The 26272-nt window shown below is 44.7% G+C and overlaps 1 protein-coding gene across 2 annotated transcripts in view; it reads left to right on the top strand.

Annotated features, from left to right (window-relative positions):
* The window catches only part of MTM1 (myotubularin 1), a 52128-nt gene that overhangs the window by 18398 nt on the left and 7458 nt on the right, over positions 1-26272 (top strand). For both annotated transcript variants that reach the window (XM_035113255.2, XM_035113254.2), the window contains exons 6-14: positions 905-1006; positions 6097-6180; positions 8687-8836; positions 14312-14500; positions 16218-16403; positions 19669-19875; positions 22708-22800; positions 23895-24008; positions 24515-24691. In XM_035113255.2, the coding sequence (XP_034969146.1) occupies positions 905-1006; positions 6097-6180; positions 8687-8836; positions 14312-14500; positions 16218-16403; positions 19669-19875; positions 22708-22800; positions 23895-24008; positions 24515-24691 (1302 nt within the window). The remainder of the gene's footprint in view (positions 1-904; positions 1007-6096; positions 6181-8686; positions 8837-14311; positions 14501-16217; positions 16404-19668; positions 19876-22707; positions 22801-23894; positions 24009-24514; positions 24692-26272) is intronic.

Genomic DNA, 26272 nt, shown 5'->3' with positions numbered 1-26272 from the left:
TGCCTTCACCAAAAAGAGCCTATCCTAGGATCTTGGGAACATAAGGGGAAAGCCTTTCCTACTGCACATGCTCTGTTGCACAGAGCTATGCTGAAACACTCAAGTGAGTCTTGCTCACTCATAGCAAAGAGCTGCCTAAGGAAGGCTGACACTTGGGATTTGGAGTGTAGTGATTTGTTGAAACTGGCTTGTCTCCTTCTGCAGCTTTGCAGATGGGGCTGGCAATTTGTGGATGTGAGACATGTTGGCAAGATAGAGATAAAGCAGGAAATCCTGGCTGAATGGGCATAATAAAATTGCATCACTGGGTATTCAGGCTGACAAGATCGTTGAGATGTGACTGCAGTACTGCTCTGTTCATCTAGTTATCACCATCTATTTCTTAATTATAATTTTAAAAAGATACCTGGGACATAGGAGGCTACCCTCTACTGAGTGAGACCATAGGTCCATCAATATTGCCTACTGTACGTTGTGTCTTTCCTCAGGATTGAACTTGGGACCTATTCCATACAAAACAAGTGCTGAACCACTGAACTAAGTTCCCTTGCTCTAGAAAAGGGATTGAAGTACTTTATTTATATTACCAGTGTCAGTTGATTTCAGAAACTTAAAGCATAATGGATTCTGTTAGCCTGCTACTATAAAAGACCAGTCCTTGAAACTTGATGAATGTCTTATGATTTGCCCCCCCCCCCCACATCTCCACAAGATGCCTCATCCACAAACTAGTTAAACCACAATATTTCACTTTGAGACTATTCAGAAGGACTAAACCAAATGAACAAATAGAGAAGAGGTGCTTGGAATGCATAGATTTGTCTGGAATGCATAGATTTGTCTGCTCATCTCTTTGTGTTCACCTTGTGTTTTTAAATTTTAAATTTTCTAATTTAAATTTTAGGATATGAGAAATTTACGTTTTGCATTGAAACAAGAAGGTCACAGCAGAAGAGATATATTTGAGGTCCTGACCAAATGTGCTTTTCCACAGTCATATAACTCGGTAAGTTGTTCCTACTCTACATTTTTTATTTTTTTATGAAAAGTAGAAAAAAGTATTTAAAAAATAATAGTCTGAGTTTTGCTATCTGTTCCTAACCACATGTACTCATGTACCAAATCCCAGTGAGTTAAATAGGATTTATTTCCAAGTAAGTTTGTCTAAGAATGCAGTCATAATGTTCCATAATCTAATGCAGGGGAATGTATTATTTTAGACACATATATATGTGAACTTCGGTAAACTCCTGTGCCATCTTAAAGGCCGCTGGCTAATTTGGTGGAGTAGGGCAAGGACCTTGAGTGACCAGGGTTCAAATCCCAATTTGGCCGTGAAGCTTGCTAAGTGACCATGAGCCAGTCACTGTGCATCAGTGGGGAGGATGAAATGATCATGAGGAGTACAATTTACCTTGAGCTCCTTCGTGGAAAGGAAGGATACAAATTAGATTCTTGAGACATTCCTTTTCATGGACCCTCTTCATCAGAAGCATGGAATATTATCCCAAGGTGAGTGATACATATACATGAATAAAATGGGGAAAGCTGGTTAACAGGGGCTAAAAGACCCTGAGTTTTAGAAGATGTTATCTTGTGAAATGTATACAAAATAACCACACAGAGAGGGTCAATTTTTCTTAGCCTGGTTCACACATCACACTGAACCCCTAGGTAAAATGAGCAATGGTTTAAAGTTGAACATAGTGTCTTATGGACACCATGGACTGCAAGAAGATCAAACCTATCCATTCTTAAGGAAATCAGCCCTGAGTGCTCACTGGAAGGACAGATCCTGAAGCTGAGGCTCCAATACTTTGGCCTGCTCATGAGAAGAGAAGACTCCCTGGAAAAGACCCTGATGTTGGGAAAGATTGAGGGCACAAGGAGAAGGAGACAACAGAGGACGAGATGGTTGGACAGTGTTCTCGAAGCTACCAACATGAGTTTGACCAAACTGCAGGAGGCAGTGGAAGACAGGAGTGCCTGGCGTGCTATGGTCCATGGAGTCACAAAGAGTTGGATACGACTAAACGACTAATCAACAACAGTGTCTTATGGCACCCTGCTGAAATTCTTTGCTCTCCTTTCTTGCTGCTGCCATTCTGCTAGGAAATGAGGCTTGGCCTGGCACACTTTGCACTCCAGACCCTGGCTTGTGGTTCACTTCCACATTGCTGCATCTTGTTTCAAGGCCCTACTTATATGATCAATAGTTTCATTCTTAAGATCTTGATCAAACATTCCCAACACGTGGCACTTTTAAAATCGAAGGGCGTTGGAAATTGTATTGTACGGTATGATTGCATCTTGGGCACGATTAACCTCCACAATTTCAACCTTGTGCAGTAGAAAGCCAGCCGGCTGGAATCCCACAAATTAATTTCACAAATTAATTTAACTTAAAAGCTTAAAAGCTCGTTTAGTGCCAGGCTTGCTTACTGGGATCTGGGAGCCTTTTGCAGGAACTTGGATGGCCCCACGAGATCTCACGAGAACCTACCAGAGCCCAGTAAACAAGGCTTAAGAGAGCTTAAGAGGTAAGCACAGGGATTCAGGTATATGCGTTTATGCATATATGTGCCATCTTCAGAATGTAACCCTTGTGCACATAACTGTGTACCCAGTGTGTATCCACGCAGAGATTGCATACAACTTACAAATACATAGGAGAAAAAATCCCAAACTGATTTCTCACTTTCCTTTACATATATTGTGTATTAACACTATCAACATACCTGGTGATAGCTGAAAAACATGATAAGTTGATTATCATCTGATCACTCCTTAGTTTCTTGGACATTGGTGCTTTGCTTTGGGTAATCAGGATACCTCCTCAGGTGTTAACGAGCAGTGCTGTGTGTTGAGCAGCATATTTAGGCTGAGACTATTGTACACAAAGCTCAGTATGCAACTGTGGATTGGGCATTTTGTTATTACTGTTGTATATTGAATAAATTTGTTCCCAAATCATTTCCTCCTATTTTGTATTCTGAAAAACACTTGAGAGCAGCTAATGAGAAATAAATCAACATTGCAATAAAATTCCAAAAGCTAAAAAATTGCACTGCACTGTTAATGCAGCATCTTCAAAAGCTCTCTTAAAAAGATGCATTCAGGCCGCCTGCTAGGAGGCAAGTGCAGATGGGGCTAGCAAGGGTGTTGCATAGTCTTTGGGCAGACATGGCCAAGGGATGCATCTCAATCTTTAGCCAAGGGGAAGCAGTTCTTGATGCCGCTTTTTACATATACTCTGCAAATATACTGAGTTGGTTGTTTTCCAGACAGTGTGGCGCTGTGCAGCTTTTGCAGAGCACAATATGCTAAAGCAAATGTTCTAAAGATTAGAATGGATGTAGTCCCCTCACTTTAATTTTATTCAAAAGTTGAATATACAGTTTTATTAAGAATGCACCAGCCATTCAAAACATGCTATATAATTCTAATCAATATATATATATTGATTATCCACATTTGAGTGGATATTGAGTATCCACATTTCACGAAAACCGCTTGACCGATTGCATTCAAATTTTGACACAATGCCGCATGTGAATATGAGAGTAATCCCGTGCCGTTTTCAAAGACAGATGTAACCTGAGCCAGGTAAAAAAAACCAAACCCTGTGTTTCAACACACACCACTCAGACGAAAATGCATGCTGGGAAAAGAACCAGGTTGCAACCCATCGCCCTCTAGCGGTGGCTACACTGGTACTGCACCTATAAAACCTTTCCTCTCAATAGCACCTCGGCTCCTGTTTACATACTAGGCCAAAGCCTTTACAGACAAGGCCGGATGGAGGTACTGACTCACCTGGCTGGGGGTTGGAAGGAGGAGGGGACGGGATAGGTCAGGACACGGTTGGACCAGTCACAGGGATGAGCCGGGGGGTGGCGGGAAGAGCAGGCATGATACGTCATGGGTCGGTACAGGGTGGGGGAATCACAGGGATAAGCCAGGGTGGGGGGAGGAGGGGACGGGATACGTCATGGATCGGCACAGGGTGGGGGGAATCACACGGATGAGGATCTCTAAATTACAACACCAGAGCAAAATACTCAGTACTTTTTTATAGTCAGGCTGTTTGTATTTTCTTTCTACCACCTTTAGTCTAGTGGTTTTAAGAGATTCTGGGTGTTTTAAATACCCCTGTGTGAATAGAATTGTTTCGAGGGCAAAAATTCTGGCACCCAGCACACTAGCTTTCCCATCTATTTGATAGATAGGGCTGGATAATTTCCCTAGATAACGGGAGGCTTTCTTCAGGGACATATGCAAAGGATATTGTTACTGATTTGCTGTTCTTGCTTGTAAGCATATAACAATTTTTAATCATTTTTATGGGGAGCATTTTGCTTTTCATCCCACATGTTCACACAGACTAGAATTTGAGCGAGAATGTTGCTCAATGTTTTCTTGTAAGTCCTGTGGTGCTGGAACTAGTCTGTTTCAAAAATGCTTTTGTGATTATCGTCTCCCCCCCCCCCCTCCGGTTTTCCTAGAATTAATTTTCTTGCCTTTGTAAAAACAATAATAGAGAAGCAGTTTATGGATTTTAATGATGCCCCGTTTCTTCAGTTCACCTTATTCTGTCATATTTTAGCAGCTCACTTTTCACTAGCTGCAGGAGATCTTTCTAGTAACATCTGCCAAGGTTTCCTGTACCTAGTGGGATGCACTTCATATTCAGTTCACCTCACTTTCACCCTTTCTTGTCAATTCTTATACAAACCAGAGACCATTTAAAAGTTGGTCATGTGGGTGGAGAGGGCTCTTATAACTGTGACAAGGAATTAGGAATGAAGTGTATTCTTGCTCTCCCTTTTCCTTCAGGCACAAAATCAGCAGTATATTCGCAGACATTAGTCCACCTTTGGAGGTGTTTCTAAATAAAAGATGCATAACTAAAATATTTGAATTCCCAGAGTAGTTGTAGTTCAGATTACTAATATTGGCAAGAGCCTTAAAAAACTGAAACTTGAGATGAGGTGTTCAGAATTGGCCCCAAAATACTGTATTACCCCCCCCTCCCCACGCACGCTTAATGTTATGTCTGCACTGTTATTCCTTAACCAGAATTTATAACCAGTTTGAAGTAGAATACAGTACTGTAATATGAATACAGAAACAACTAAATGTGGTCCAGAGATGCAGTTTGCATTCTCACGTTCCTTTCCTGAACCCATAAGGTATCTAATGAAGTGTGCATGCACACGAAAGCTCATACCAAAATAAAAACTTAGTTGGTCTTTAAGGTGCTACTGAAGGAATTTTTTTATTTTGTTTTGACTCAGACCAACACGGCTACCTACCTGTAACCATAAGGCTTAAAAGGTAAAGGTAAAGGGACCCCTGACCATTAGGTCCAGTCGTGACCGACTCTGGGGTTGCGCGCTCATCTCGCATTATTGGCCAAGGGAGCCGGCGTATAGCTTCCAGGTCATGTGGCCAGCATGACAAAGCCGCTTCTGGCAAACCAGAGCAGCACATGGAAACGCCGTTTACCTTCCCGCTGTAGCGGTTCCTATTTATCTACTTGCATTTTGACGTGCTTTCGAACTGCTAGGTTGGCAGGAGCTGGGACCAAGCAACGGGAGCTCACCCCGTCACAGGGATTCGAACCGCCGACCTTCTGATCAGCAAGCCGTAGGCTCAGTGGTTTAACCACAGCGCCACCTGGGTCCCCTAAGGCTTAGACAGGGTAAATCTGCATCTGAATGTTTGGGAGTCATTCTGCAAATGAGCAATAAGTACCTTTTTCTTTCACTGATGGCAAACTAATCTGTCTTACACAACAATGAGTGTGTTATTGGATAATCTTCAGTTTGAAAAGGCATCTCTGTTTGATGGAACAGGGAACTGCATATAACTAGGTTTTAAAGATAAGTCCTCTTCTACATTTACATTTCAAAATGAAAATGAAAGCATGTTTTTAACAGGAGGGGAGCTGCTTGAATTTCAAGAGTGACTGATAGGAACATGTGCAAATCAGTCACTGACTATTTTAGGGACGTAATTGAAGACAGCATTGTCCCCTTGAAGCTGCTTTTGTCTGTTGGAATTGGAAGGACTAATACTTCTTTTCATTCCTAGCCTTTTTTTGCATTTGCAAACGAAGAGAAGTTTTCTGAAAATGGCTGGCTAGTCTACAATCCCATGGTTGAATACAGGAGACAAGTAAGTCTTTTCTTTACCACAGCATCTGCAGAGCCGTTTTTCTTTGTGACACTTTGTTTGGGGTGGAATCAGGTTAAATAAACAGAAAAATAGGATAGAGAGAAACTTTTTTTAAGTTACAAAACTTTCAAAGCTGACTCATGAAATAGTTTCTGACAGGTGTGATGTTGAACCATCCATGGGGTGTTATGGGAAGGGTTGTACTTCTGGGGGGGGGACATGTCATGCTCTTTCTGGGGTAGTTTGTCATTTTTGGTCCCCACTCTGCATTCAGCTCTCACCTGTGGCTACTGGAAGCTGCCAGTATGTGACCACACCCTGGGAAATGTCATTAACTGGCTGGCTAAACCAGGTGAGGGTAGCTGATGGGTCTCAAATCCTCGGTGACTTAGGGACTTCCCCTGCATACGAAGAGAGGCTCCGGGAGAGTGGACGAGACCAATAGTGAGTCCACTGGTCAATAACACAGTTATTACTGCATGTGATGTAGTGGGAAGTGAGGGGCAAGTGGGGCTCAACCTGGGAGGGTAGCCCATTTATGGGAAGGAAGACTTTGATCCTAAACCTCTGCTGCCTTGAGCTATACTCCTTTGTGAGAAAGGCTTTGGGAGTAAACCCAAAGGAAAAGTCCTTACCCACTGCCTTTTCTTCAGGAGAGGAAAAGACTTAGGAGCAAACCCTACACAAATTAATTCAAAGTGGAGTCCCTAAGACAGTTGGATGGGAACCATAGCTGTCAAGTTTTCCCTTTTCTCACGAGGAAGCCTATTCAACATAAGGGAATTTCCCTTTAAAAAAGGGAGAACTTGACAGCTATGATGGGAACTTGTATGCCTCCTTCCAGCAATTCCTGCAGCCAAACTGGTGCCACATGTATTGCTCAGCAAGGCCAAGGGGGAGGCCTTATCATCTGGGCAGCCCAGGACCGCTATACAATCTGCCACGGAGAAGTCTGGTGCTGCGAATGCAGCAGAAACAATGTAGGAGGAAGCAGTTAAGGGTTACTTAACTCTTCAGCCACAGCAGGTGCTGTGATTCTCCTACCGTTTGACTTCACCCCCAGAGGTGTGCACTCCATTGTCTCTAGAGACAACAACAACAACAACAATCCTATATTGAATCCAGAAGAAAAATATTTGTTAGTAAAGCATTTCAGTTCTTAATGGAATTTACTGTACCGTATAGGTGAGTAGGTGTTTTTCCCCAGCCTTGGGATTTTAAAAAAAACTTTTAGTTAGAAGTTTCTGACATTACTGATCTTTACAGATCATGCACCTAAGTTTTTTTGTGCTTTTATTCCACAAGATTCAAAATGATTAGGGCACAATTTAAGTGGCCTGTTCTGTGCACATCATTTTAAAATAGCACACTTCAGTTTTAAAAGAGAAAATGATGAAAAATAGGTTCAAGTAAGATGCATCCAATTTAACCTCAGAACAATCCCAAAGCCTCATTCCATACTGCATTGTGAGAAATACAAAAACAGATTTAAAAAGTTGAATGCATGTTAATATAATTCATAATTCCCATGGATTTTTTTCCTCTTGTAATTTTTCTGATGGAATATGGAGTATTCAGATTCAAGAATGCATCTGTATGGTCCAAGGTTAGAGATCCAGGTCTTAAGAAAAGGTGAAAAAATATTCAAAAGCCCACATAAATCCCAGTTTGCATGCAAGTGCAGATGGGGAGCTAGTCATCCTTTCTCAATAATATGATGGGCTTTGGGCATAGCTGTCAACCCTCCCTTTTTTTTTGCAGGGAACTCCCTTATTCCAAGCCACAGCTGTCAGCCTTCCCTTTTTTTTGCTGGAAATTCCCTTATTCCAGCGCCATTTCCCACTGCTATCCTGGATTGTTAGATATACCGTAGACTGTCCCCAGGACAGGTGAGGCTGCTGCTGATCCCTTATTTTCAAATCCAAAAGTTGACAGCTATGGCTTTGGGAGTCCTCCTCCAGCATTCTGTTAGGTCAGCAGACACCTTGCAGAAATTAATTGTATAATTTGAACACAGAAGCTGCCTTCAACTTCATTGACCCTTAAACACAAGTAATGGATATTTGGGAGTTATAATGGTGAAAAGAGGTTGTAGAAGGAAGCTTCCTTTCAGCTGCTTTCCGTTGCCATTTTTGGTACCGTTTTTGGTTTAAATTTTAATTACCGGTAGTAATTTTTCTGTAGGACAACAAATACCTTCTGACAGAGCAAATTCCAAGCACTTCTGTTTTTTTGGTCAAATTTCAGAGAGGAAAAAGGCTCTAAGGTTTCTCAATGTTTTTATAATTTTTAAGATATAGAAAACATATTATCAGCAGCATCTGCTCACATGTGAGCCTTTATCTTCTTCACATCTCATGTTCTGATGTTTATAGCTATCCATGGTAAATTGGTAGGTGGTTGCCACCCTGTGGCCATAATAGCACACCAGTTATGTTCCTTGATGCATGCTTTTAAGCAGATACAAGAAGGTGAAACATAAATAATATCTCTTTTTTTCTTTAAGCGTCTGCCCAATGAACAGTGGAGGATAACGTTTCTCAATGAGCATTATGCACTTTGTGACACTTACCCATCCCTCTTGGTAGTGCCATATAATGCCACAGATGAAGATCTCAAGAAGGTTTCTGCTTTCAGGTCCCGAGGTAGAATTCCTGTAAGTGATTTCATCTGTCAATTGTTCTTTGAAGTTGAGAACAGCTGAGCAAATGAGTATTTGAAAACAGTAACCTGTTTGTATATTTCAAGGCAGGAAGAGAGCTATTATAAAATGCCTCTTAAGTTGCTAACTATTCTTGTCCACTTGTGATCTTACATTTAAATAACTTCAGCATTTCCTAAAGCGAGAGTGTTGTATAATTGACTAAATAACTTAATTGTAAAGGTGAACGATATCTTAAAAGTTGTTATCTAGTCTTGAGCAAAATTAAAGGCCTCAATTTGAAAAAGAAAAAAGGTAAATTAATTACTTCTCTTCTGAACTTAAAATAGAGCTCTTGTCAATTTTTGTAACACTACTGTGAATATTTATCATCTCACTTACTGAGAAAAGTTCTCCCCCACTGCATGTCTGTTACCTTCCTTGTTTGAGTGAAGACTTCCACCTTTGAACTGGATGTTGGTGAACACATTTTCAGAACTATTAACTTCCCATCCTCGACTGTGGTGCCCTTTCAAAAGTTACTGTCACGGACGCCGGAGAAGGCTACTTCAGAGTAACGACTCTACACAGCTCTGCCTTTCATCTTTTATTGGTGCAGAGTATTTACAGTGCTAATGGCAGTGCTATTTACAAAGACACATCTGTTCAGCTTGAATCAGAACCTCCAAGTGGCTTTTGGCGCGTTTTGCGCCAGCATAATAACTTGGGGAGACCCATCCTCTTCCCCCGACGCCTTTTGCGAAGTTCCGGAGTTGACTGGCCTGCCCCCCTTCCTTTCCCCTTCCTGTCCCACCTGGGACGATGGCTCTCTTTCCCTGCCAGAGCCTTGGAACCCACTTCCTGTTTCCCCACTTGAGCTGGAGCTTTCCTTCTTTTTAGCCTCGCTCGGGTCTGGGCTGGAACTCAGGAGGGGAGGGGCTTCGCGATATCCCTTGCCCCTCACATCCATCCCCCTCCCAGGCCCCCCTTCTCCCCTCCCTAGAGGCTGCTCGGGTGTCAGTGGTGACTGAAAACCTAGAAACTCCGTGCTGTCCGATCCGGTTGGTGTGAACACCTCCCCCCAGTCCCTCTGTCCCCCTCCTTCCTCCTGTGAAGAGGGAAATCCCAAAAAGTCTGTGGCCTCAGAACTGGTGGGGGTGAAAATCTGCTGCCAGTCCACCTCGTCCTCTGACTGAGTGGACCTCGGAAATGCCCATATCTCCTCCTCCGTGTCCTCAAACTCTGCTTCCCATCTCCATGGTGAACTGCTTTCCCCCTCCTGTGCTTCCTCCTCCTCCCACTCCTGTTCCATGTGCCAGGGCTTGGGCCTGTGCGGGAAGAGGGCATGGAATTCTTCCGCTAAGAATTCCTCCTGTATCTGGGTGGCTGGGACCCATTCATTTTGGGATGGCGGGGCGTCCTCCCATGCCATGAGGTACTCCAGGCCCCCCACCCCCCTTCGTGAATCAAGGATGGCTGTTGCTTCATTGAGTGGCTCCCTGCCTCCCCCCTCCCCCCCTCCCTCGGGGGTCTGTGCGCTGTCTCGGAACCTGCTACTTTCCCTGTACGGAGACAGCAGCGATCTATGAAACACAGGGTGCACTCTCATGTCCTCTGGCAGTGCCAGCCTGAATGCCACCGGGTTTACCTGCTGCGTGACCGTGAAGGGGCCCAACCTTCTGGGTGCCAGCTTTTTGCACCTCCCTCTGGTGGGCAGTCCCTCCGAGGACAACCAAACCTTGTCCCCCACCCTGATGACCTCCCCCGGTCGCCTGTGGCGATCTGCCCCCTTCTTGTACGCTTCCTTGGCCCTCTCCAAGTGTTCTCTGAGCTGCTGGTGCACCGTCTCCAGGTCCTCTGCCCAATCCTCTGCCTGTGGGCCCTCCTCCTCCTCCTCCCCCTCCCTCTCCGGGAAAGATCTGAGGTCGCGCCCGTAGTTGGCCTTAAAGGGCGACACCCCTGTGGAGACGTGCACCGCATTGTTGTAGGCAAATTCTGCCAGTGGCAGGCGATCCACCCAGTCCGTTTGCCTCTGGCTGATGTAACATCTCAGGTACTGCTGCAGAATGGCGTTGACCCGCTCCGCCTGTCCATTGGTCTGCGGGTGCCGAGCCGTCGACAAGCTGACCTCCACCTGCAGGAGGTTCATGAGCCGCCGCCAGAACCTGGAAACAAATTGGCGGCCACGATCCGAAATAACTCTTAAAGGTAATCCATGCAGTCTGAATACGTGGTCAACAAACAGTTTGGCCGTCTCTTCTGCAGAGACCGCCCTGGCACACGGTATAAAGTGGCACATTTTGGACATGAGGTCCACCACCACCAACACTGCTGTCTTGCCCCTGGACGACGGCAGGTCTGTGATGAAGTCCATGGACACTACTTCCCACGGCCTGTGCGGTGTGGCTAATGGCTCCAGCAAACCTGCTGGTGGTGCTCTGACCACCTTTGCTCGCTGACAGGTGTCACAGCCCCTTACATAGTCCCGAACATCCTGGCATTTCTTGAAGAGGAGGGACCCCAGGACGTGGTGCATAAAGGCCTGGAAGCATGCTGAGCCCCCTTGCAAACCGAAGGGCATCACCAGATATTCAAAAGAGCCCAGCGGCGTGAACATCGTGGTCTTCCACTCATCGCCTTCCCGGATCCTGATCAAGTTGTACGCCCCCCTCAGGTCTAGCTTGGTGAAAATCTTGCCCCTGCGTGCCGCTGTCAGCGGATCATCCACTCTGGGCATTGGGAAAGCCACCGGTTCCGTCATGGAATTGAGCCGCCTAAAATCCACCACCAGATGGCGCTGTTGCGTGTCCTTCTTGTCCACCCAGAAGACCGGGCTGCCCCCTGCTGCCTTGCTTTCTCTGATGAACCCCCGCTTGAGGTTCTTGTCGATGAACTCCCTCAGATCCTCCAGTTCCTGATCTGACATGGAGTACAGCTTGGCTGGGGGTAGCGTGGCCCCTGGCACCAGGTTGATCTGACAGTCAAAGGACCTGTGTGGGGGTAGGTGGTCGGACTCCGCTTCGCTGAAGACCTCCTGCAGGTCCCAGTACGGTTTGGGTATTGCCTCACCCCCCTTGATGTGCATGGTGGCCACTGTGGCGATGGGAGGCCCCTCCCCTGGTTGGCGCTGCATGCAATGTTCCAGACAAAAGTCCGATCCAAACGTGATGCATCTCTGGTGCCAACTGATGGAGGGGTCATGGCGCGCCAGCCAGCTCATGCCCAAGACGATGGGGGGGTCAGAGATGGTGGTGACGTTGAATGCCAGTGTCTCCGAGTGTCGTCCCACCGTCATTCTCATGGGGGGGGGTCTGGTGGGTGATGCCCCCCCCCAGCAACTCCCTGCCGTCTATGGTGGAGACGTGCAGGGGGAAATCTAGCTGCAGAAGTTGGATCTGGTGCTCTTCTGCAAAGTTTCTCGAGAAGAAGTTCGCCGAGGCACCACTGTCAATTAACGCGAGTACCGTCAGGGGACAACCATTTGGGAGCGTCAGCGTCACTTCTAGAACCACCCCTGCTCTGGGGGGGGGTGGGCTGTCGTTGCTCCTCGCTGTGCGGGTGGGCGGGTTGGGGCCGGTGTGTGCTAACTGTGCCTGGCTGCTGCCCCTTGTCTCCTGCAGCCAGGCTGTCTCGTTTCCATGCTGTGGTGCTGCTTCAGTGGGGGAGGGCACAACCGTTCCCGCCCTTCCTTGCCACTCCCTGTGATGAGGGCAGTCTCTGACGCGATGCTGGGGGGAGTTGCAGAGAAAGCAATTCCCGCCTCTTCCCTCCTTGCGTCTTGGCGCCGCCGGGGTTTGAAAAGCCCGCGCGTGCGCTCCACCGATCTCCATCGGTTCCGGCTCTGAGCTCGGTCTGGGCGGTACTAGGGGTGGGCCCTGGGGTGGGGTTTGGTAATGTGGTCTGTCCCGGGAGCGTGGGAACCAAGGCTTTGCTGCGCGCGTCGTTTGTTTGTCATTCCATCTGGATTCCTGTCTCACCCCCACCGCTAGCGCCGCTTTGCTTAACTCATCCATCGTCCGCGGTTTCGGACCTCTTGCCAGTTCATCCTTAACATCTGAGTGCAACCCCAGGTAGAAGGCTGATTTCACTGGCTCACTGTTCAAATCCCACCCCAGTTTGTGCACTAGCATGGTGAATCTCGCCCAGTAGTCTCGAACTGTCGATTTCCCTTGTGTTAAGTTGTGAAGCTGCTCTTTTGTGGCTTCCATTTCCGAATCACTAGCATACATGATTTTTAAAGCTTCTAAGAAGAGTTTTGCATTCTTTATGCAATTATTTTTTTGCGCGATGAGCGGTCTGACCCATTCTCTGGCGGCCCCCGTCAAATGCTCTATGATAAAGGAGACTCTGTGCGCGTCATCTGGGAGCTCTGCCGCATGCAGTTCCAGCGCATAATTTATTTCCATCTCAAAGCCTAGGTACTCTCTCGGGTCGCCGCTAAACTTGGTGACTAGGGTCTGTCCCCTCCTCACTTGGACTAGCTGGGGCTGGGGCACCCCCCCACCTCTTGCAGCCTTTTCCTCATCCAGCTTTTTCTGTAACTCCGCCACCATCACCCTGAGTTGCTTCTCAGTCTCATCTTTCGCTCTCACCTGCTCTGCCAGTTTGTTCAGCTCCTCCCGCGTTGCTTGCGCTTCTTCCTGAGCTGCAAGTAATTGCTGGTGTGCCTGCGTTGTCAGGGTCTGTAAATTCCGCAATTCCTGTGCTGTGGCTTCGGCTTCCAGCCTCCACTGCTCAGCTTCTTGCGCACTCATCGCTGCCGCTCCAAAGTAGCCAGAAAGACTTGGAGGTTGCTGTCACGGACGCCGGAGAAGGCTACTTCAGAGTAACGACTCTACACAGCTCTGCCTTTCATCTTTTATTGGTGCAGATTATTTACAGTGCTAATGGCAGTGCTATTTACAAAGACACATCTGTTCAGCTTGAATCAGAACCTCCAAGTGGCTTTTGGCGCGTTTTGCGCCAGCATAATAACTTGGGGAGACCCATCCTCTTCCCCCGACGCCTTTTGCGAAGTTCCGGAGTTGGGGGGACTGGCCTGCCCCCCTTCCTTTCCCCTTCCTGTCCCACCTGGGACGATGGCTCTCTTTCCCTGCCAGAGCCTTGGAACCCACTTCCTGTTTCCCCACTTGAGCTGGAGCTTTCCTTCTTTTTAGCCTCGCTCGGGTCTGGGCTGGAACTCAGGAGGGGAGGGGCTTCGCGATATCCCTTGCCCCTCACAGTTACCTTATAATCTTAGCATGCGCTTCCCTTCTTTAGGAAGGACTTCCATGATTGGCTTCACCCATATACCTGCAAGCCTTTAAATGTCACATGAGTGCCATGACATGAACCCACAGAAATGTGCTTTCTGAGGTGCTCATTTAATATTGAAAAGGGTGTCTAACATTAATTCCAGACTTGCTTCGAGAATTAAACTTATGCAGTTGCAAAGTACATTTTCTTCCAATTTTTCTGCGATTGGGCTCCAACTGTATTTCTGTGCAACAGGTGTTGTCGTGGATCCATCCCGAGAACCAAGCCGTTATCACACGCTCTAGCCAGCCACTTGTTGGTATGAGTGGCAAAAGAAACAAAGATGATGAAAGGTATCTGGAGCTCATCAGGGAAACAAATGGCCAGCTCTCCAAACTGACTATTTATGATGCAAGACCCAGTGTTAATGCTGTAGCCAATAAGGTAAGTGAATGTCTTCGTAGCACCACTACGAAGTTAAAGAGCTTTTTATTTGTAATGTATTTTATAGATATTAGAAATGGCTGCTACTTCAGAATGCTCTCTGGATTTGTCATTTGTAAATGGCATCATATACTGCACACTCAGTTTTGGTGGTTGACTGGAACGTTGTCATTGTGTGTCAGCCACAGAATCTGCTTCAAATAAGCCTTTGTGGTAGGGGTTCAGGTTCCTCCTAACAAGATTTAAACTTGGCAAGTGGGGGATGGGCATGGCATCTCTAGATCTGGTTTATTTTAAACCATTCTGCCCTGCTTTTGTTAACTGTAAACCCTGTGCGACTTAAAAATAACTGAAAAATGTACGGGCAATAAAATGCAACTGGCAGGAATGCTAAAATTCCAATAAACCCAGCAGGAAACCACAAATAAAAAATTAGCTAGTTTAAATCCACCTTGCTCAAATGCTTTGCTTAAAAGGAAGTAGCAAAGGTGAGCAGGTTAGGGCTCCCTGGTGGGTAAGAACTGAAGTAGTGCCTTGCCAGCAGATCTGAATGGATAGGTAGGTTCACAGAGGGAATGATAAGCATACAAATGCATTCATTCACTTGGTTTTGTGTGTCTGCCTTCTTCATGTGCAACTTCTATGATATCCAGGACTGCGTCTGGCAGCTCTTTCCTAAGAAGAACAGTCTTTCTGACCTTTTAAACTTTGGAAACAGTGGGGGAATTGTCATTGCTTTAAATGGAGAAAAATGCAAAATTTGGAAATTGTTTATGATAAGTCTAGTGGTTGCATTCCTTCCCTCCTGCACTCTGGCTATTCCCTTTGCTTTGTTATTTTTCGACCCACACCCCAGGATTACTCAGCCCCTCCCATAGCTAAATTTAACTGTCTCCTTTTGCTCCAGACAGACAGGGCCTAGATAGACAGGCTTCATACTACATAGTGTTGATTAAAAAAAGAAGCACTTGCTTTTCCTTAGTTAAAAGAACTTGGCTAAACTTTGCTCTGCTTTGGGCAATGTGATGACAGCCAATGCCTTGGAAAGTCTGTTCAGAGTTTCCATAACTCCTCAGGGGTGTGTACTTTTTGTCTCTTTACTAGCCCTTGCCATGGATCAGATTTAGCAACTAAATTACTTACGAAGCTTATGAAAACTGAGACTGTTTTCTTTGTAGTGCCAGTTGCTTATTTTTAAGTTGTGCTTGGCCAAAAAAATAAAAATAAATTATTGGAATGCCAAAGCTTGAACTGGAAAAATTTTCTTAGAGAAAGGAGGCTTTAAAATAGAATTAGAAGGCCCTGGGGCTGTGATTAAAGCAATACTAATTGGACAAATGCTTATGGTGCTGAAACCTAGCAAATTTGGGCTGTGTTACACAATACCCACTTTGATGTTAAACATACTGTTCTTGTGATGGAAAGAAAAGCCTTTTGAACAATGTCCACTTACATAAACCCTTGGTAGTTCCTTCTTGCTCTGTGTACTGATACTTATTGATCCACTGTATTTGATAAATAGATACTGCTGGCTGCTTAGTGGAAAGCTTTGAAATATATTATAAACTGTCTAAACTCAGTTTACTTTTTTGGGTGAGAATATGGTATGATGTAATCACTCTTTATTTTTTAAGTTTCCAATTTCCTTGGGGGGAAATATTGTAGTAATTGTGCAATGGAGGCTAAACACACACACTTCCTTTTTTTTTACTCTCAGGCAACTGGAGGAGGTTATGAAAGTGATGATGCATATACCAACGCTGAGCTGGTTTTCCTAGATATTCATAATATTCATGTCATGCGGGAATCCTTGAAAAAGCTTAAGGACATTGTTTACCCTCATGTAGAGGAATCTCACTGGCTATCTAGCCTGGAGTCCACCCACTGGCTTGAACATATCAAGGTATGGATGAAAAAGAGCACTTGACTCATTGTCATGGACTGGCTGGATGGAAAGCAGTGGTGGCAGGCACCAGCTGGGGAACCCCCCCAGGAAATGGTGGTGGGATTGACAATGTGTGGTAAGACGGAGCAGACTGGGAGGAGGAGGTTATGGAAGCTGAAGAGGCAACAGGGTTTGGTGAGCAGGAAGAGGCTGGGGCAGAGAGTGGTTCAGACTCAGAGACGGGAGGGGGGGCAGGTGGCAGAGTAGAAGCAGGCAGCTGAAGAACCCAAGGAGCTTCCCCCTCCTGCTGTGACCAGCTTCTCTCCCCCCTGGTCTCCTAGAACACACAGAGAAATGAAGACCAGGCAAAGGAGCCTTAGGCTGCTGGGGAAGGAGGAACCTTAGAGAGCAGTCGGAAGGTGGGGACATTCAGTCCTTGCAAGTGCCTCATTGGGGCAAGACCTACTGGGAAATGTTGCTGTGATAACTAGCCCAGCACTGTGTTGGTTTCTTTGAATAATGGGTTAGCTTCAGTGATACTGGATGCTATTTTATTTTATTTTATTGCTGACCTATGCCTGACACTTGTGCACTTATCCGTAATGCAGCACAGGATTGTGGTCTCAGTTTTTTAATTAGAACTTTAGTGTTGTTGTTTAGTCGTTTAGTTGTGTCTGACTCTTTGTGACCCCATGGACCAGAACACGCCAGGCACTCCGGTCTTCCACTGCCTCCCGCAGTTTGGTCAGACTCATGTTGGTAGCTTCGAGAACACTGTCCAACCATCTCATCCTCTGTCGTCCCCTTCTCCTTGTGCCCTCCATCTTTCCCAACATCAGGGTCTTTTCCAGGGAGTCTTCTCTTCTCATGAGGTGGCCAAAGTATTGGAGCCTCAGCTTCAGGATCTGTCCTTCCAGTGAGCACTTGGGGCTGATTTCCTTCAGAATTGATAGGTTTGATCTTCTTGCAGTCCATGGGACTCTCAAGAGTCTCCTCCAGCACCATAATTCAAAAGCATCAGTTCTTCAGCGATCGGCCTTCTTGATGGTCCAGCTCTCACTTCCATACATCACTACTGGGAAAACCATAGCTTTGACTATACGGACCTTTGTCAGTAAGGTGATGTCTCTGCTTTTTAAGATGCTGTCTAGGTTTCTCATCGCTTTTCTCCCAAGAAGCAGGTGTCTTTTAATTTCGTGACTGCTGTCACCATCTGCAGTGATCATGGAACCCAAGAAAGTAAAATCTCTCACTGCCTTCATTTCTTCCCCTTCTATTTGCTAGGAGGTAATGGGACCAGTGGCCATGATCTTGGTTTTTTTGATGTTAAGCTTCAGACCATATTTTGCGCTCTCCTGTTTCACCCTCATTAAAAGGTTCTTTAATTCCTCCTTACTTTCTGCCATCAAGGTTGTGTCATCAGCATATCTGAAGTTGTTGATATTTCTTCCGGCAATCTTAATTCCAGTTTGGGATTCCTCCAGTCCAGCCTTTTGTGTGATGAATTCTGCATATAAGTTAAATAAGCAGGGCGACAATATACAGCCTTGTCGTACTCCTTTCCCAATTTTGAACCAATCAGTTACCTATTCCATATCCAGTTCCAATTGTAGCTTCTTGTCCCACATAGAGATTTCTCAGGAGACAGATGAGGTGATCAGGCACTCCCATTTCTTTAAGAACTTGGCATACTTTGCTGTGGTCAACACAGTCAAATGCTTTTGCGTAGTCAATGAAGCAGACGTAGATGTTTTTCTGGAACTCTCTAGCTTTCTCCATAATCCAGCGCATGTTTGCAATTTGGTCTCTGGTTCTTCTGACCCTTCGAAATCCAGCTTGCACTTCTGGGAGTTCTCAGTCCACATACAGTTTAAGCCTGCCTTGTAGAATTTAAACATAACCTTGCTAGCGTGTGAAATGAGTGCAATTGTGCGGTAGTTGGAGCATTATTTGACACTGCCCTTCTTTGGGATTGGGATGTAGACTGATCTTCTCCAACCCTCTGGCCACTGCTGAGTTTTCCAAACTTGCTGCATCATCTTTTAAAATTTCAAATAGTTCAGCTGGAATACCATCACTTCCACTGGCCTTGTTATTTGCAGTGCTTTCTAAGGCCCATTTGACTTCACTCTCCAGGATGTCTGGCTCAAGGTCAGCAACCACACTACCTGGGGTGTACGATACCTCCATATCTTTCGGTATAATTCCTCTGTGTATTCTTGCCACCTTTCTTGTTCCTTTCATATCTCCAGTTTTCTTGAACAGATCTCTGGTTTTCCCCATTCTGCTGTTCTCCTCTATTTCTTTGCATTGCTCGTTTAAGAAGGCCCTCTTGTCTCTCCTTACTATTCTTTGGAAATCTGCATTCAATTTCCTGTATCTTTCGCTATCTCCCTCGCATTTTGCTTGCCTTCTCTTCCCCACTATTTGTAAGGCCTCATTGGACAGCCTCTTTGCTTTCTTGCATTTCCTTTTCATTGGGGTGGTTTTCGTTGCTGCCTCCTGTGTAATGTCACGAGCCTCCATCTATAGTTCTTCAGGCACTCTGTCCACCAAATCTAAATATTTAAACCTGTTCCTCACTCCCACTGTGTATTCATAGGTGATTTGATTCAGATTGTGTCTTACTGGCCCAGTGGATTTTCCTACTTTCTTCAGTTTAAGCTGGAATTTTGCTATAAGAAGCTGATGATCTGAACAACAGTCAGCTCCAGGCCTGGTTTTTGCTGACTATATAGAGCTTCTCCATCTTTGGCTGCAGAGAATATAATCAATCTGATTTTGATGCTGCCCATCTGGTGATGTCCATGTGTAGAGTCGTCTCTTGTGTTGTTGGAAAAGACTGTTTGTGATGACCAGCTTGTTCTCTTGACAGAACTCTATTAGCCTTTGCCCTGCTTCGTTTTGAAGGCCAAACTTGCCAGTTGTTCCTTTTATCTCTTGATTCCCTACTTTAGCATTCCAATCCCCTATAATGAGAAGAACATCCTTCTTTGGTGTCATTTCTAGAAGGTGTTGTAAGTCTTCATAGAATTGGTCAATTTCAGTTTCTTCAGCACCGGTAGTTGGTGCATAAACTTGGATAACTGTGATGTTAAAAGGTCTGCCTTGGATTCGTATCAAGATTATTCTATCATTTTTGAGATTGCATCCCAGTACAGCTTTCGCCACTCTTTTGTTGACTATGAGGGCCACTCCATTTTTTCTACGGGATTCTTGCCCACAGTAGTAGATATTATGGTCTTTAGTGTTACCTCAATTGTATTTTTGTTCCTTTTGCCAGCTTGTTTTAACAGGTGCTATTCAAGTAGCAGACAGAGTCTCCTCTGGAAAGAGTTCAGTTTTGGTACACTGCAGTGATGGTTGGGACCGTACAGCACAACTCACCTCTCTAGCTATGTTGATGTTGGACAGCTACTACCGGACGATTGTGGGCTTTCAAGTTTTGGTGCAGAAAGAATGGATAAGCTTTGGACACAAGTTTGCTTCGGTGAGAACAATTAAGAACCAAGCTGAAGGGTCAATGTGATAAACCCCTATCTGTCTGTCGCAAGTTTCCTTGTCTGTAATATGTGAGTGGCTAGTCAAACAGGATTATTGTACAGTCATCTTACGTCCGCTTCAGGTTGCCTGTTTTTGTCTTGCGTCTCACGGCAACCTGGAAGTACCGGAATGGGTTACCTCCAAGTTTTGCCACTCTTGCATGCGCAGAAGCGCAAATCTTGCTGTGCGCATGCGCACAACCGCCAGATTGCACTGCTCGCCTGCGCAGACACAGCACTTCAAGTTGTGGGCTTTTCACATTATGGACAGGCCTCCGGAACGGATCCCGTCCGTAACACGAGGTTCCACTGTATGGATTTTTGAGAGAGTGCATTTGAAGCACTTTGAACATTAAAAAAACGCTAAGCATTGTTGAGTTTGGTGCTCACACAGAACACCAAGCCAAAACGTGAGTTTGGTGTGAAACACTGTCAATCTCAGGAGGTGGCGGGGAGAACAGAAATAATATGTGGGATTTAGGGTTTCATGTATGTATGCCACAATCAGTCCCCTTATGAGCACATGTGGGTTATAAGTGCAATCACACATTATCTCTTGGACAAGTGGACCTTCAAGTTTTGTCCAAGCTGTGGTGTAACATTTGTCTAAGACTGAAATAATGAACTAGGAAATTTCCAGTTCAAATATCTCCTCTGCCATGAGCTCTGTGTGTCCTTAGGCAAGTGCCACTTCCCCCCCTCCCCCCCCCCGCAATCTGTAACAGTCTCTCAGAGGCTGTCTTAGAGGTATTCAGACAGTCTTAAGCACCCCCACTGACCATCTGCATTATGTGGGTAATACCAATCTACCTCTTGGGGTGCTTTTAAGCTTTGTTTAGATATATGTAATGTGAGTTTGTTTTTCTGATGCACAGTAAGGACATTTTGGGTGCCAGTTTTGGTGTGTAAATTTTAAAGCATTGTGTTTTATGCTCTTTTGCTTTTACTATGGCTCTTTAATCATGAGTTCTTTTCAGCAGCCTATGATTAAATGTGTTTTGCAGACTGCCTGACACTTGATTGGATATACTAAGCTTGCTTTGACACTTGTAAGAAACAGTTCCGTTGCAGAGTCAGCCTATATCCTATGTGTCTTCCTCCAGGAACATTTTGATAGTGACATTTTTATACATGGGTTTGAAGTAGTGCTTCTTTGTGTGCAATATGGCCTAGAAAGACATTAGTTCACCACCTCCTCTTAAATTTTAAGACTCTTGTGTGAAGCTTTAAAGTACAAAAACAGTAAAATCCATTATAAATTACTAAAAAGATTAAAAGCATATTTGCAAGAGTCAAAACAGTTTCACTAGCATTGTTGGTGTAACACTGATCTAAAGAATAGTGTTTTGTGTCTAGCAGTCATGTACACAAACATGATTTACCTGTGTTCATTTACCATTAGGTCTTTACGGCAAACTTGGGCTGTCAGACCTGTGTATGTGAGCAGATTTTCCCAGACCAAAGAGGCGTGGCTTTTAAATCTTTGCCCTGAGGAGAACTACATTACTGTATAGGAGCATAACTTAAAATTTGGCAGTTAACCGCTGCTTCAATAATAAACTAATGTGCCCTTTGAAAACGGCTCCAAGTCCATTTTAAAAAGCCTTTGTTTGTGCCATCTAGTTTCAAGTTATTTGGCAAGTGGGCCACCTTTGAATAAATGAGCTGTCGCTTTAGCAGTGTGTTGCTCAACATTTAGAAAGTGAAAAATGATTGGGGGGTTGTAACATGGGGGTGGTCCTGCAAGAATTGTAGATGATAGACTTATTGTGGTTCATATTAATGCTCCCCTTATTATCCATAATGTGGAAATGGGTAATGCTTGTGAAATGCATGTTCTTAAACATAATAGGCTCACAGTTTTCTGTATAAAAATACTTGGGGTGCTAAACTGAGAGAAAAAGCTCCAAATTGGGGACATAATCCAGCCCAGTTTGGGCTTGTGCTTTAACGCCCTCTTGAAATCAGTATAACTTAAAAGCCCATTGGTCTTTTAATTGTGGTAATTCAAGGACACAAGCCAGCCCAAGTGTTCTGAACCACAGGACCAAAGGAGGGCTCATGGGAGTGGTTGGGTGCAGGGGTGCCAAAGAAATGTGTGAGAAACACCAGAGAGATCAGTTCTAGTGCTTTATTAAAGAAAGGTGTAGATTTGCAGCATGTCAGCCTGCCAGATCTCCCAGACTTTATGGCATGGACATCACAGAGACGGCTTATCCATGCCCAAACAAACACCCACACATTCTTTATACACAAAGCAGCATGCCTCACTTTGGCCTGGACTTCCCATCACTTCACCTGACCAGATGAGGGCATAGGTGGCAAATGGCCAAATCTTACAGATAGTTTCCCCTTTCTGGGTTCAGAGTCCAGCATCCCAAGACCACAGATAAGATTAACATCAAAGCAAGGCAATTAGCCTGTATCAAAGCAAGAGACTATAAACATATATGAACTCATGATTACATCAACCACCAATTAATTGTGGGGCTATCTTGACTACCAAGAAGGTCTTTGCAGAGCTTCCAGAACAGTTCACCTTTGGCTCAACACACAAAGCAGTGCAACTATAAAATCTGATTGAGGTTTTCAAAGAGTGAACTTCATCCTGGACCGTTAATTCTCATTTAAATTCACTGAAGAATAGTCAACATTGAGTAAATCTTACATTTGCCACCTGCCATCTTTCTGTCTCTCTGGAAAGAACCCAACCCTGTTAATGGAGATTCTCAAGACAGAGTGAACTGACTCAAGTGAGGTTTGTGTGATTCTCATTTCAGAGAATTGGTCATGGAGACAAAAATCATGCTGATGCTGACAGGTCACCTATTTTCCTCCAGTTCATTGACTGTGTGTGGCAGATCTCTAAACAAGTAAGTTGTGTTGTCTAAGGTTAATGTGGCGAATGTAATCCTGTCTGGTTATACCTAGTAAATTGACTGGGAGTTGTCCTCTAGAGTCTAAGATTACCTGTGTGAGGTCATCCAGAAACTTTGTCTGTGGCATCACCAGTATGACAATGAACCCAGCTCTCTCTTGTTTCCCCTGTCAATGCAGTGGACAAACAGAATTTGTGGAAGGTAAAATTCCATTGATTAGGGGTTTTGGTGACTTTGAAGTTCAGCATGTTTTGCAATAGGATACTCTTGAATCCTTATGCATGTGCAGATGTAGGAATGGCTAAGGGTATATTTTATCAGCTGTATCTGTTTTTCCAACTATCTGCTTTCTTGGGGAGTGCCAAAACTGGCAATAGTCTTTCATACTCCATTTAGCTCTTTAGTAGCGCACTTTATGTGGGGCTTCCTTTGAAGACCACCCAGAAACTTCAGTTAGTCAAGATGCAGCAATCATAGTTTGTTCTGGAGTTAGCAGGATGGAACATATTCTGCCAATGTTATACCACTTTCACTGGCCAACAGTTTGCTTTCAGGGAGCTGGTTTTGGCCTTTACATCCCTGGTCTTAGGTTGCCTGGAGTCTTGTGTTTGGTGTTTCTCTTTAAAATGGCATTTTTGTAGGGAGGAATTCAGAGACACCCTAAGGCAGTTGTTCTCTCAGGGCAAGCATTTTTTGGCTTGCCAGATGAACAACCCCAACCCCTGCCACTCCTTGCTCTGTGTGCTGTTCTGGGGGTTCCCCATACCCTCTTGAGCCAGTGCGGCGGGGGAGAAGCCCTATAGCACAAACAGCTTTTGTAGGCCTACTGTTGTTGGGACCCATTAGTTAAATCCCGCCTTCAGTATTATACAAGGTATTGTAAGCTGTGTTATATCTGCATTGCAGAGTAAGGTGGGTTATAATTTTTGTAAATTAATTTCAAAGTAGTGCATGAAAAATATGTTGAAAAGGGGGATAAATGGGAAATAAATAAATTTGACTTTTTGTTACTGTTGCCATATGAAGCAGACACCTCTGTTACTCAAAAAGATAAAAGATAACTTGATTTCTCTTCCTCTTGTGTCTAGTTCCCTACAGCTTTTGAATTCAATGACCAATTTTTGATTGCAATTCTGGATCATTTGTACTCCTGCCGCTTTGGTACTTTCTTGTATAATTGCGACTCTGTAAGAGAGAAAGAGGTGAGTTAGTGCTCAGGTGATTTTGGACTGAGCTTGAAAAGGATGTAAGACTTCGTGTATGTTTGTATTATGCTTCATGTTATATGCACCATTTCATGTTACTTGGGGTCTGTTATTCCAGTCATATCTTACAATGTCTCTAGGTCCATAAAAATCGATCTGATCTTGGAGTTAGCAATAGTAATCATGTAAGATGAAAGCTGCATGCCTTTAATAACTTTATTTAAAATTCAGCTCTTTGCATATTTGGTTGCAGCAAGGAATGACTAAAATGAAGTTGGTGACAGAAGAATACTAGCATTAAAACATATTCATCGTTTACATGCAGTTAGAAAATGAAGAGGTTGCCACTTTGAAGGGCTACTTTTTAGAAAAGATATACCAGTATCTATTGCCTGTGCAATTCTATGAGATAACAGCTGTGTGAAATGTTAAAGCTGTGTCACATTTTTCTACGGCATGCCAAATGGTTTAAATTAATGCTGACACTTTTGTTTTCTTTGCAGAAACTGAGCGAAAAAACTTTATCTCTGTGGTCCCTGATAAACAGTGCGAAATCAAAGTATATCAATCCCTTTTATTCTAAAGAATTAAATCGTGTTCTTTATCCAGTAGCAAGCATGAGGCACTTGGAACTTTGGGTCAATTATTATATTAGGTGGAACCCAAGAATCAGGCAACAAGTAAGTTGTTGTTGTTGTTGTTGTTGTTGTTGTTGTTATTATTATTATTATATTTTAAAATATTGGACAGCTGCTGAAGTATTTGTGGCACTTTATAGATTTGTAACCTGTTTTCTCCCTCCCTCCCCTTAAATGAAAATAGGTAGCTACTTCATGCCACACCAGGCCACCAGTCTGTCTCACTAACAGTTCTGTATCCTAGTTCTCTTCAATCTGGTGCCCGCCATATGTTGTTGTTTTTTTACTGCAGCCTCCATCATCCTTTACTATAGACCATGCTGGCTGGGGCTGATGTGAGCTGTGGTTAGTATATCTGGAGGGTACCAGGTTGGGAAAGGCTGCATTGTTCCCAGGCTCTTAGTTCAGCTGGCTGAGATCCTTTTCAGTGGCAATGCTAGGGATCAAACTCTCCCTCTCCGGATGTTGCATCTGTAGCTGTAATAATAATTATAATTATAATTTATTATTTATAATAAATAATAAATTATTTGGGCAGCTCCCAATCGAATATTAAAAACACAATACAGCATTATTAAAAACTTCCCTAAACAGGGCTGCCTTCAGATGTCCATTAATAGTAGGATAGTGGCTTATTTCCTTGACATCTGATGGGAGGGTGTTAGAAGGCCCTATGCCTGGTTCCCTGTAACCTCACTTCTCACAGTGAGGGAACCACTAGAAGGCCCTTGGAGCTGGACCTCAGTTTCCAAGCTGAACAGTGGGGGTGGAGACGGTCCTTCAGGTATACAGGATGAGGCCATTTGGGGCTTTAAAGGTCAGCACAAACACTTGGAATTGTGCTTGGAAATGTACTGGGAGCCAATGCAGGTCTCTCAAGACCGGTGTTATACGGTCCCGGTGGCCACTTCCAGTCACCAGTCTAGTTGCCGCATTCTGGATTAGTTGTAGTTTCCGATTCACCTTCAAAGATACCCTCCACGTAGAGCGCATTGCAGTACTCCAAGCAGGAGATAACTAGATCATGCACCACTCTGGCAAGTCCGCGGGCAGGTAGTGTCTCAGCCTGTGTACCAAATGTAGCTGGTAGACAGCTGCCCTGGACACAGAATTTACCTGCACCTCCATGGACAGCTGTGAGTTGAAAATGACTCCCAGGCTGCACACCTGGTCCACGGTGGAGTCTACCTCCTTCCGAATCTGAGCAACTTTATCTACAAAAAACTTTGCAAAAGCATTTCAGGAGATCTTAGGGTCCCTACCAGGCCCTGGTGATGAAGGTGGTTCCGATAGATTGAGAACCACCTTAAAGAGTCTCCTGCTGCTGTTTTGTGCAAATGCAATAGAGGTGGTGAAGAAGGTACTCATCGCTGTTGGTAGGCTTGATGTTGAGCTCTAACCTGCGTCCGGTCCAATTCAGAATGAGTTTTCCGCCACCGGGGCTCTAGCCATCTCAACAATTGTTTCATCGCCCTCAGCTCTGGGGGAAATCATGGGGCTGTCCGGGCTCTATGTAAACTAGGTGTCTCCAGGAGCACATCCACCACAACCTGAAGCAGTTTGGGCAGGGAATCCTTGGTGCAGCTGGGAGGTCAGTACACCAAAAGGAATCCTGCACTGCCC

The sequence above is a fragment of the Zootoca vivipara genome, chromosome Z (assembly GCF_963506605.1).
Source record: "Zootoca vivipara chromosome Z, rZooViv1.1, whole genome shotgun sequence".
In the NCBI taxonomy this organism is placed as follows: domain Eukaryota; kingdom Metazoa; phylum Chordata; class Lepidosauria; order Squamata; family Lacertidae; genus Zootoca; species Zootoca vivipara.
The sequence above is the reverse complement of the archived record's forward strand: the minus strand, read 5'-3'. Positions and strand labels throughout refer to the sequence as shown.